This window comes from Miscanthus floridulus, chromosome 11 (genome assembly GCF_019320115.1).
Source record: "Miscanthus floridulus cultivar M001 chromosome 11, ASM1932011v1, whole genome shotgun sequence".
Lineage (NCBI taxonomy): Eukaryota > Viridiplantae > Streptophyta > Magnoliopsida > Poales > Poaceae > Miscanthus > Miscanthus floridulus.
In genome coordinates this window covers 42,659,026-42,672,590 of record NC_089590.1, presented here as the reverse complement: position 1 = coordinate 42,672,590, position 13,565 = coordinate 42,659,026, and the positions used below count along the sequence as shown (strand labels likewise).

The 13,565-nt window shown below is 42.7% G+C and overlaps 1 protein-coding gene across 1 annotated transcript; it reads left to right on the top strand.

The window, feature by feature from the left end:
- Positions 1-1,775: 1,775 nt before the first annotated feature.
- LOC136494865 (E3 ubiquitin-protein ligase PUB23-like) lies at positions 1,776-3,125 on the top strand. The gene has a single exon (XM_066491037.1). It carries the CDS (start codon positions 1,782-1,784, stop codon positions 3,123-3,125), a length of 1,344 nt encoding a protein of 447 aa, XP_066347134.1. The 5' UTR covers positions 1,776-1,781.
- Positions 3,126-13,565: the final 10,440 nt, after the last annotated feature.

Genomic DNA, 13,565 nt, shown 5'->3' with positions numbered 1-13,565 from the left:
TTCCTATAAATTTGGAAGGATACAAAGAGGCTCTTCGATTTGCTCCTAGGAGATTTTTTTACACAAAAATTGACCTCTATTTTGGTTGTTATTCGCCACCCATATTATTTTATGTTCAACTTGTAGGAAAAAAAATAAAGCAACATAACCCCTCTATTGAAATTAGCTGCCATTCTAGTGTTCTTCTAAATCAAATATTTCTAATTTGCTCATTAACTCCTATAAATTATTATAGTTTAACAATGTGTGGACACATGGTGATTCTAAAAACATAATATTTATGATTTTAATTAAACTAGAAATTTCTAAAAATTGATGGTCAAAGATAGAAATGTTGAGTTATATATATATATATATATATATATATATATATGAAGAGTCTAGTCTCTAGGTATTTAAGCGGTACCGTGGGTCAACACTCTAGTTTATTTTCGTTATGTATTTCTTGCTTTGAATGAAATGTAGATAATTGATTGGATGAATTTTGTGTCGACCCGATGACCCAGAGAATTTGGTAATACTTACATACTTAGTTACCATTTTTTTTGGTAAACAAACAATACCCCTATTTACTGGCAAGTTGGAACTCAAGAATGTAAAAAAAATATAGAATAGAAAAACCATCGAAAGGAAGGTTAAAAAAAGTGACCACTGCATCCGTAAGTACTATTCCTATCTTTTCCTATGCATGTAAGATATATATTATATCTAGATATTTATAATGTATCTAAAAACTATAACTTATAATTTAGAACGAAGAAGGTACTTTTTCTTTTTCTGAACAGACCGGCATAGTTCCCAGTACTTATTTTGTTGAGAGGGTCCCCATATCTATCTCCCCTTCATTTAAAAGATGTGATCAGAGTATATATATATGCACCTGAAAATTTCACATATACAACCCTAACCATGAACTGTAGGTATTAAGGGTCTGTTTGATCCATCAACTAAACTTTAGCTAGCTAAATTTAGCCGAGTTTAACTGTTTTAACTCAGCTAAAGTGTACCTGAGTCTATTAGCTGGAGGATCCCAACATCACAGCTAAAGTTTAGCTGAGAGTACTTTTTAGCTAGCTAAAGTTTAGCTTTGAAATTTTTGCTAGCTAAACTTTAGTTAAGTGGATCTAAACGGTGTCTAATTCGGTAAGCATTATTGTACTTGTAGTGAAATTAATTGAAGATTGAAACTTGAAAATTTTCCGAGTTGATGACGCGAGAAAATGTCAAAGGCAGCTAAGCCATGAGTCGAGTGAAGGAAGAGTCGACGGGTAGGCCCAAACAATAAAAAACCAGCAGGAAGGTCAAAGGCGCGGAACATTTCGTGGTCCGTGCTCGCGCCTCGCGGTGACCGCCCCGCGCCGTCCGGCAACCATGTACGACCCGCCGGTGGACCTCCGCTCGCTATTAATTTCGCAGCGCGGCCGCCATATTTTTTCTCTTCCACACCAACCAGAGCTCTGCGCTGGATCAACCACCACCTGCGTCAACGAAGCACTCCTCTCCCATCCCTGCGTAAACAGTCGTACAAAAGAATCCACCGGCAGTCCGGCACCCAATTGCTGGCCGTGACCGTGAACCTCGCGGCTCATCTCTCTTCTTCCTCTCCTGTATAAAAAGCTTCTTCCCCCCGTCTCAGTCTGCTCCAGAACCTTTCCCCATTTGGACTCCGCCTTGTAGCTAGAGCTTCATGCGTAGATAGCTGCGCAGGTAGACGTATCCACACGCGCAAGGTGTGGTGCGTGCAGAACAGGCAGGGTCAAGACTCAAGAATATAACAATCCATGGAGCGGTCGCCGGCGGCGCCGGCTCCGGTGGAGGTGCCCAAGTTCTTCGTGTGCCCGATCTCGCTGGAGGTCATGCGGGACCCTGTCACCCTTTCGTCGGGGATCACCTACGACCGTGACAGCATCGAGCGCTGGCTCTTCACCGATGGGCACGGCGACTGCCCCGTTACCAAGCTGCCGCTGGGCGCCGACGACCTGGAGCCCACGCCCAACCACACGCTCCGGCGGCTCATCCAGTCCTGGTGCGCCGCGCACGCCGTCGAGCGGTTCCCAACCCCGCGCCCGCCGGTCGACGCCGACCGCGTCTCCGCGATCGTGGACGGCGCCAAGAAGAAGGGTGGTGGCCAGGGCCAGCAGGAGCTGATGGCCGCGCTCAGGGAGCTCGCGGACATCGTCGGCAAGAGCGACCGCAACCGGCGCTGCGTCGAGGGCGTGCCGGAAGCCGTGGAGTTCCTCGTGTCCGTCGTCAAGAAACACGCCGCAAACACGTCGTCGTCCAAGCCTCTCGCTGGATGCGGATCCCAAGAGGAACCGAAGTGCGGCGCCGTGCCAGACTCGCCCAAGGCGTGCTCGCCGGAGGAGGCGGCTCTGAGCATCTTGCATTCTCTCAAGCTCTCCGAGGCGAGTCTGAAGAGAGTCCTGGAGAGCAGCGACGATTTCGTCGACGCCTTGGCGTCCGTGCTGCGCTGGCCGAGCTACCGGGCGCGCACGTACGCGATGCACCTGCTGAAGGCGGCGCTGTCGGCTATGCAGCCCTCGCGGCTGAGCTCGGCGAGCACCGAGCTGGTCGAGGGCGTGGTGAGGGTGGTGGCGGACAGGACGCTGTCGCCCAAGGCCATCAAGGTGGCGCTCCACTTGCTCTGCCGGCTCTGCCCGTGGGGCCGGAACCGCATCAAGGCTGTCGAGGCCGGCGCCGTGGCGGCGCTCGTGGAGCTGCTCCTCAGCAACGGGTGCGGTGGTAGCAGCAACGGCGGCAAGCGGGCGGGGGAGCTCGCGGCGGTTTCCATCGACCATCTGTGCGGCTGCGCGGAAGGGCGGTTGGAGCTCGTGGCCCACCCGGCAGGGCTGGCTGTTGTTGCGCGAGCCGCGACGCGGCTCTCCCCCATGGCCACCGAGAGCGCGGTGCGCGCGCTGCACGCGGTGGCCAGGCACTCCGCGACCCCCGCGGTGCTGCAGGAGATGCTTGCCGTCGGAGTTGTCGCGAGGCTTCTGTACCTGGTGCAGGCCGGCGCCGCCGGCGACCGGCCGAGGGAGAGGGCGAGGGAGATGCTCAAGATGCACGTCAGAGTTTGGAGGGGCTCACCGTGCTTGGCGTCGCACCTAGCATCCTACCCTTGTTGATATCGCATGCCGGCATTCCGTAGCCGACCAACATCGATCATCATTTGCTTTGCTCATTTTTGCATGTAAAGATTTGTACTCTTAAATCGGGAGGTTTGATATGTGATTATGTTCCCCAAAATGGGGTTTGGATAAAGAGATACGTTAGTGTAAATGTACAGTTTTTTGAAATTGTCGGAAACTTTATTAATCATCCAACCCAGCAGAATCACTGGCTACGTACCAAATCCTCAATAGATTGAGGAACACCCTCCCAAGTGTTATAAATGCCACTTGAAAGATTACAACATTTTGTAAGAACAAGCAACATTATTTCGCCTGTTGATCGTTTTTTTTTCCTGAATGTATTATCAAGTAATCGTTTGCCGTAATGATTTGATAAATATTAATAGCGTGCATATTCATGTCATGTTTAGTACGTTGGCTTACGAGTTGACAAATCAATTAATATAAGTGAGAAGAGATCTGGCATATACATTAATTTGGCAGCATGACAGTTTGGCAGAATAAGGTAGTTGAACTTTGATCATATATATATATATATATATATATATATATATATAGAACTACTATCCTGTAGCTGACTACAGAATAACTTATTCTGTAGCCACTTTGAGTTATGATAATTACTATGTTAATTTACGAGATTATAGTAACTCCTTACTAAGTGGTTTAATATAACGTTATGGTAAATATCCCCCGTGTGTTATAGTAACCCAACTATCGTAAATATGTATTGCCATTACGGTAAATTAGTATATAAAATTATGGTAAATGGAGGTGGCTACAGAATAACTTATTCTGTAGCCGGCTACTGAATAGCCTCTCCCTATATATATATATATATATATATATATATAGAACTACTATCCTATAGCTGGCTGCAGAATAACTTATTCTGTAGCCACTTTGAGTTACGATAATTACTATGTTAATTTACGAGATTTACAGTAACTCCTTACTAAGTGGTTTACTATAACGTTATGGTAAATATTCTCATGTGTTATAGTAACCCAACTATCGTAAATATGTATTGACATTATGGTAAATTAGTATATAAAATTATAGTAAATGGAGGTGGCTACAGAATAACTTATTTTGTAGCCGGCTGCTGAATAGCCTCTCCCTATATATATATATACCAACCGCCTCCATATTTACGATAGTTCTATATATATATATATAGGGAGAGGCTATTCAGCAGCCGGCTACAAAATAAGTTATTCTGTAGCCACCTCCATTTACTATAATTTTATATACTAATTTACCATAATGTCAATACATATTTACGATAGTTGGGTTACTATAACACATGGGGATATTTACCATAACATTATATTAAACTACTTAGTAAGGAGTTACTATAATCTCGTAAATTAACATAGTAATTATCATAACTCAAAGTGGCTATAGAATAAGTTATTCTATAGCCAGCTACAGGATAGTAGTTCTATATATATATATATATATATATATATATATATATATATATATATATATATATATATATATATATATATATATATATATATAAGACGATCGATAAGCATTTTCTTTTCCCCTTTTTTCTTCTATTATATTTGTAAATCTATGGAGTACGTAATCATATATATGAATAATCTATATAAGAATAGTGTTGTCAAATCTTAGATTAAATCGAACAAAATGCGAGAAATCACGTCAAATTGAAGATTTGAACTCAGTAAGTGGGCATATTCCACCGTAAGGAGCCTAACCAAATAAGCTATTAAAAATTGTCTCTAAAATAAGCTATTAAGAAACATGGCTTCACATGCTTACTACAACAAAAAGACTTTTAAAGTGTCCTTTTTTTGTAAAGACAACTCTATTAAGAACTGTCTCTAAAAATAGTTTATGAGATAGCTCGTCTATAGAAACCGATTTCTAGAGGCAGTCGGTGTTTCGAGCCTCCTCTAGAAACGCTCTCTATTTTTTAGAGGTGGTTTGAAACACCGACCGCCTCTAGCTCAAAACTTCATATGACTTTAGAAATGTGATTTCTAGAGGCGGTTGGAATGTGATCTGCCCTTAAAAATAGGTGCAGTTAGAAACAACACATAACTTTTTGAAATGAAGTCATATGAAAACAAACTTTATACCAAAATTTTAGAGCTTGAAGAGATGACTCTATAATTGATAACATTTTTCATTATAAGTTATTTTGGGTCTCAAACTTATGTTTTAAGTTTCTTTTTGTTTTGAATTTCATTTTTTATTTTTTGAGATGATCTCGGATGGAGAAACTCCCTAAATTAAAGTTATAATGCTTGATGAGATATTTATAGATCAACCTTTTCTCATTTAAAAATAATTTAGGAGCCAGAATATTCAATACAAAAATTATAAAAGTTAATAGAAAAAGAATAGCATCCTACATTTTAACATAAATGATATTGTAGTGCAGTGGTAGGGGGCTCACATGAGAGTTGATGTAGACGCACATGAATTTATTTTGCGTGGATAACCAGTGACTTCTAAGTTGCGAGGTTATAGGTGGGCATCTCCTAGTATTATTCTTTTTTGCTATTTTTTGTGTCTGATTTATATTTTTTGGAGAATGTGTTATTAGAGGTGGTTGGTGTTTTTGGCCGTCTCTAGAAAACTATGATAGATATTATCCAGAGGTAATTTCGGGATCTCTAGCAACTATATATACACACAAACATGATGATTAACTATATCTGATGACGTGGCAAATTTTTTATTGGGCAGTGTTTGAAAAACCTTTATTGAGAAGCAACACATGGAAAAATGCAAAGCGTCACTGAATGTAATCCCTTTGAAAGTAAGTCCCCTGAATCACATCATCTTTATTAATTAAACATATAGCTTTCACCGGATCACCAGATTGGATGACAAATCTTTTTCTCGTAAAGTGGTGTCTGAGGCAGGAACAGGGGAACAACTACTGTGGTTACTATGTTTGCAAGTTTATCAAGGTGCTCTCCCAAAGAACTCCTACAGAGAGACTCAAAGTACGTTAAAAATACACTATATATTCATTTAATTATTATTATTGATTGTGTTACTATGTCTTTATATATATATATATATATACATATATTAATTTATTTTCCTTTAATTCAAACCTGTAGACTCGATGGTTGGAGGAAAAGGTCATACGGCAAGACCAAATCAAAGCAATTCAAGAGTCTATAGCCGGATTTTTTAATGAGCAGGTCATCGATTCCAAGGGCGGGTTCTACTTCGACCCAACACTGCCATTGAAGCCAAGCTAGAGGATGAGAGGAAACTTGTTATGTCACAACAACTATAATGCAATCTTTTGTAATATATGCACATGAAATAATATAATGTAAAATACACATATGCATGCATGCATGTAAATATATATATGATGCATGCATGCATATATATATATATATATATATATATATATATATATATATATATATATATATATATATATATATATATATATATATATATATATATTTCTATGCTTGAATTGTGTGATTTAATACGTTCATTGTGCTTGAACCGAAACATACTATATGCGCGTATAAATGTATAATTAGCAGCGTACAATACGACTTCGAAAACCTATTTTGAAAAGAAAACAAAAAAATGAAAAGAAAAGAAAAAAGAAAAAAACCTTTAGTCCCGGTTCGTATTACCAACCGGGACTAAAGGTGCCGGCCCTCGTGGCATGTCAGGAGGCACCTTTAGTCCCGGTTGGTGTTACCCACCGGGACTAAAGGTCCTCCTTTAGTCCCGGTTCCTGACCCGGGACTAAAGGACCCCCCCTTTAGTCCCGGATGCTTGCTCCCGGGTGGGGAACCGGGACTAGAGGGGGTTCCCCACCGGGAGTAAAGCTCGGTTCTCTACCAGTGTGACTAGAGGTGATTTTTCCAGCTAGCTCTAGAGATTGATTTTGACTTACTCTAAAAACAACTTCTTTATGATAACTTAATTGACTGAACATGGCAACACTACCAACACATTACCATAAGATCCATAAAGTGTCAAAAGTACAAGAGTGGAAGAACATTCAGCAAGCCAACCACAAATCCACTATAGACGACACAGGTGTGGTGTGATATCGACTATGGTGTATTATTGGACTTCCTAAAATAAAATATCATGTGTAGGTAAAAATTTAATGTGCCCGTAGAAAACAGGAAAACTAAAATGATCGAAAAACCAACCATATTATTTTCATTCAGTTTTCAAATTTTCCAAAAATAAAATAAATAAAACGACCACAATACGGTAAACACGAATCCACAAACAGATTAAATATAGGAATCAGGATGGGACAAAATAAGATTTATCTCGACCATTTGTCACCATAATTGTTGCTTTGTCTTTGTGTTGAGGTGGAGATCGAGTTGAACGGTATACAGAATACATATCTTTTTTATTTTTAAAAAGTGCATTAGAGAAATTTACTTATTTATTTTACAGAAATGGAAACCCGAACAAATGGAGTCTATCACGATAAGGTTCACAAAGAGAGAAAAGAGAGAAGTTTGCGGCAATAGAAATCCATCCAATTGAGGAAGACAAAACTATGCAATTATAGTAACAAAGCACAAATAAAAGACCACGGTGAATTATCGATTCCGTGGACCATCCATCCAACAGTTGAAAATTCTAAAGTCTAGAAGTCATGCCTTTTTTTCCCTTGGCTGTCATTTCCCTCTCTTCCATGTTTGATTGAGACGGGGATGTCGACCATGCAAAAAAAGGTGAAGCCAGTGGTCAAAACTGAAGTCACAGACACACTGACACTGTGCACCACGAGCTGCGCACTCGTACTAATCGGTGGCCGCCGTCTCAACGTGCAACACATGGATGGATTCGAGCTTTAGCTCGCGTAGCAGCTGGTTTAACAGACAGCCGAACATAGCCGCAGCTGAAGAAGGCAGTTAAGAAATCATCAGATCAATCAGGTGGATGACGTACCGTGGGTATTGATATTAGGATACCCAAAGCAAGATAGTTAGCGTCCACACTTACTTTTTCGAATGGCTCGAGACATATTAAAAGGTCTCGCTCGAACCCAAGGCCGCGGGCTCTGTCTTGCCCGACCTCGAGGCCGTAGGTTCCGTCTCGTTCGACCACTTGGGTGCGGACTCCGTCTCGCCTGATCCCAAGGACGCGGGTTCCGTCTCCCCAAGGCCGTGGGCTCCGTCTCGCCCGACCTCGAGGTCGCGGGCTCCGTCTCGCCCGACCTCGAGGACGCGGGTTTCGTCTCGTCCGACGGGGACCCATACCGCGGCCAACCACTCCAGGTCCAAGCGTATGGGCCTGGATCAAAACTCTGACGCCAGGGAAGAGACTGGCACGTCTCTATGTAACCCGTGGTCATGACAGGCCTACCTGAGGATTCACATCAAGAACAGTGTCGATGTGCCGGTGCTTTTTCTGTCTATCCTCGTACGGACGCTGACAGACGCGTCAGTTCACCACGACGTCCGTCGGGACGTAGTGGAACGCCATGACCGGCAGATGACGCCTGCGCATAGCCAGCCTGTTTGCTTGTTGGTTTTAGCCAGCCCAAACCAGCCAGCCAACAGTGTTTTCCTCTCACAATAAACCAGCACCAGCCAGCCCAAACCAGCCCAGAAACCAACCAGCGAACAGGGCGAGCATCAGTGATGAACTGGGCCGCGACATGGAGCCGTCCCTGTTGACATCTATAGGATCGGCGGGACCCGCATGAAGGAGAAGAAGGACATGGTAACCCTAAAAGCCTTCTTCTCTCTCGTTCTTCTTCTTTTCCTACTCTGTAACCCACACTTTCTCTTCGTCTATAAAAGGAGAAGTAGTGCGCCCCGTGAAAGAGGATCTGGACGGGGATCAAAATACAAGAGCACGACACGAGCACACGGCTAAGCGGCAAGCGAGCTCTCAGCACCCGTTCACTTCTTCCGCCAAAGACTTGGGATCCTCTCTCTCTCACCTGTTTGTAACCCCTACTGCAAACCAAGTATCGGTAACACGAGCAGCAGCGAACTGGACGTAGGGATGTTTCGTCCGAACTAGTATAAACCCTTGTGTCCTCCGAGCACACCATCCGAGCGTGATGCACAAATATAAATTTACTCGTCGGTGGTCCGAAAACACCGACACGTACGTAGCTGCCCCCATGTATGCATGTCATCAGGTTCCAAAGCCTGATTGATTCCCACTGTGCTGCATGCTGAGCCGCAGCTAGTAGCCGGGTTAGGTGGCTGCGCGCCTGCAGCGCGAACAAGTGGGGGACGGCGTCGAGCTAGTAGTGTGGAAACGCCTCTGACGTCTGACCCAGCCTGGCCCTGGACCTGGAGTCACCACCGGTGCCCGATCGATCATCGCGTGCCGATTTGCTTGCCGCGCATCATATATACTAGCAGTATAGTACTTGCAAGTAGGATCTCCCGACTTCCTGCGAAGTATCCTAGCTACTGCACCTCCACAAAAATATAATGCCCGCTCAATCATATATACCTCGTGCAAAATTTTGGTAGGGGCCACCGGTGTGTATGCATGCAGACAAATGCTGAGAGCCTGGGAGGTTCCATAGACGGCTGATGTCCACACGCACTCAGACGGAGTTCACGTACCGGGCACCTGCTTCCTGTATAGCACCAATTGATTTGGGACGGGATAGAGGCCTTAGGGTGCGTTCGGTTGTTCCGGAATGGAGCGAGGAATTATTTCAGGTTATCAACGTTATACAAATTAGTGAAGCATTCCAACCGGAATTCGTTCCGGGCCTTCGTCCCGGAGTAACCGAACAAGCCCTTACGGGAACGAGTACTAAACAATACGGAGTATGACCTAACGTTTTTTTTGGAGAAGAAACGATATTATGTAGCTATAATCTAGTTACTTTTCTCGTCTTGCTTGAATTTTGCTTTGTGAGGTCCATCATTGTGGGCTGGTTTCGGTTTGGACAACATGTGTGGTTTCTTTCCTGTTGGGCTTCTTGCTTCCTTTTCTGGCATTTGATTTTCTTATTGGCTCAACTTATCATTTGGGCTCTAGGCTGATCTTTTTGGGAAAGACGGCTGTAGCCCAGCCTGTTTTTCGTGAGCCGTGACTTTGTAGGTTTTCTGGATTTTTGTTGCGTTGTTTTTTTGTTATTCTTTCTTTTAACGTTTTTTTCTTATTTTAGATAATTGTACTCTCTCTCTCGCTCTCTCTCTTCTAAATTATAGTTTACTTTAACTATATTTTAGATCAAACATTTTTTGAACTTCGATCAATTTCTAGAGAAATATATTATCATCTATACTTGTTTAACTAAATGACTATATCAAGATATATTTCAATGAAAATAATTTGATTTTATACAATGCTATGATTATAAAGAGTCCATATACCTATAGCCCACAACTGCATGTATGTAAGTGTGTTCCTAACTCATACTTCTTTTGGTCAAGCTTAGAACTAATTTGAAAGGGTGCATCATAAATGCAATATCATTACATCCTCATGCATTGATATCCAACTGTACGAGAGCAAGACCATAACCATACTATTAGACTCGAAAAGGAGGAAACATAAACATATCAACTCCTCATAGATGTGCTACATAAACATAACCAACGTACTCAGATGGGGTTCACGTACGGAGCATCACGTGCTTCTTCCTGTATAACGCAATTTGGAATTGATTTAGGACTGGATATGGCCTTACGGCCGGAACGAGATTGCTAAACAATACTATTATGTTTGCGACGTTGGCCACTCCATCTCCAATCCTCAGCTCATGCTCAACCTGCTACGGGGGCTCAATCCCCCACTTCTTCAACACAGAGGACAACATTGCCACAACATGCATCCCTTCCCTTCCCCTCCTTCACGACTACGTGCAACATATATGCTGACTCTCAAGGAGTTGCGTCCTGCCAACAAGGGCAAGGTCTCCTTGGAGACGGCACTAATGACAACCTCCTGCTCCTGCAGACCTGGATTGTGAGGATGGGGATGGGAGTCGAGAGAGAGAGAGAGAGAGAGAGAGAGAGAGAGAGAGAGAGAGTTGCGGGGGCTATGTTTGGTTTATTGGGCATGAATGAGAGGTACTAAAACATTTTTGGGCTAAATTTTGGGGTAATTCTGGGTCGCGACTCCTTGTCTCCTGTCTCCCATGGAAGCGTGGCGTCCTACGGAGGTGGCTAGTCCATAGTCCCGCTCCAACGATTGTCGCAACCAGAGGCGCTTCGACAGTGAGTGGCGGGGGTGGTGGAGACGCAACAGCCAGAACGACAAACCACACCATCAACAGTAGAACGTGTCTCCAGCTATGCCCCGCTCTAGCAAAAGGAGTGCATTGGCAGGTGACCACAAAACATGCTAGAATGAGCGAGCCTACAAGCAACTCTCTAGATGCTGCTACAAAGAATTAATGGTACCTGTTCATTTTTTTCGTTTGCTTCTCTTTGATGATTTTATTGTCGTTAACGAGCGATGCGGCTCTATCCGTTAGCCCGCTTTTTGATGTAACATTCATATATCATATAGTAAGACAGTAAGGTCAGCATAACTTTAGGCTCGTTGGCACATGCGGTGAGTATGGTTGTTATTTTATTAAAGGATTTAGAGTTAGGGCCTGTTTGGAACAAAGGAACGAAAAACAGAGGAAAGGAAAAAAGTACCGGAAATAGGTATGAGTGAAATGGCAAAACAGAAGAACATGTTTGGAACGTAGGAATGAAAAACAGAGGAATCAAAGTAGCGCATAAATAAAATATAGATGAATTATTTAGTAAGAAGCACATATAATTTAATGATATCCTAATATACGTAGGGAACTCCCTACCGACGGGACCCATGCTTAGTAGATTGATTAGCTTGGTGTCATTTTGCTTTTATCGTAATTAAGTTGTGTCTGATAAAAAACTATAAATACATGGGCTTGTTTATTAATTTGCTCAAACCTTATCCACTCCTCCAACTCGTATCGTTGTCTTTCCTTCCAGTCCCTTCCTTCGACGGCGATCTGACGTCCCGACCTCCGCACGCCGTGTCCATCCGCCTGCGCCAGCTCCAGCACCTCACCTGTGCGCCCCTGTTCTACCGCCGCCGCGCAGCATCCCACCATCCAGCAGAAGCAGACCCATGTCCTACTCATTCCGCCGCGCTGTGCCGCCCGCTCGCAGCATGCGCCGCCGCCGCTCGTGCTTATATGCAGCGCTACGAAGAGGAAGAATGCAGGGCTAAAGATTGGCTCGTGCGCTAAGCGTGGCCGCGAGCACCGTAGGAAAATTTCTCTTGGTTTTGAGTTCATTTTTCCATTCCTCCGAAAGTACCTTTGATGCTGTTTCCTCCGGAAAAGTTTGTCTGATTTTCTTCGTTCCAAACACGCATATAGGATTCTTTTTCTCTAGAATTCAATCCTCCACTTTTCCTCGGTTCCAAACGAGGCCTTGTTAGTTTATTAAAGGATTAAGTGTTTAGTTGACAAAAATCTCAACTGGTTAACATTTATGTTGAATATAATAGCTCCTTTGAGGTTTTGGTGAATGAGGAATTTAATGCAGAGGAACTTGACCTTCTTACTTTCAACCATTTCAGGGGATATAGTGGAGGATTTATCAAATGGTGAATATGATGACTTGGTTTCATATCATAACTACAAAGAAAAATCAAGTTTTAAAGGAAAAGGAAAAAAAGAAAAGCAAAAAGTCAAAAAAATAAAAGGGATTTATTTTAGAATTGTGACGGATTAGGGGACCAAAGAAATTTAAGTTCTCGTCAGTTTGTTTACAGAGAAAAGCCTAGATTTCATTGCCTTATCAGAAACATGAGGTCGAGATTGCTCTCCATTCTTTCTCAAAACACCCTGTGGTGGGGAAGGATTTTTTGTGGCATGTCAAACCTGAAACCTCCAGGGGAAGATCTGCCGGCATGTTACTAGGCATTAATTTGCTCTCGATCTTTTGACATAGGAGAAATTGAAGAAGTAATTTTTTTCAAGTTTATAATCCGAGATCTGTGTAGGGTGCAGTGCAAGAAAAAATAAGGAGGCTTTTTAACTGAGCCTTTCCAATTATATAGTAAAGAAACTCTACCAATTTTAATAGGAAAAAAAATTCAAACTACAATGATGAATGACCTTTTTTATTTAATGCTATTATTGATGCTTTTAACCTTAGAGAACTGAACTTACCTAGAAGGCAATCTACTTGGGCTAATAATCGATAAGTACAAACTTTTGAAAACCTTGATAGGATTTTAGTTTGCATTTTTTAGAAAATTCGATAAGTACAAACTTTTGAAAACCTTGATAGGATTTTAGTTTGCATTTTTTAGAAAAAGGGATTTTTATTCCGGTCTCTGCAAGAGTTTTGCACACAACCCATTCTTATTACAAATCTAACCTCTTGTTGTTTTTTATGTTCTCAAAAAGCGAAACCAAACAAAGGGAAAATTGATTAAACGCTAAGCGCTAAGCCTTTTCTGCGA

What these genes read in the sequence shown, in the direction of transcription:
- LOC136494865 (XM_066491037.1), top strand. Translation starts at nt 1,782, where the DNA reads ATGGAGCGGTCGCCGGCGGCGCCGGCTCCGGTGGAGGTGCCCAAGTTC.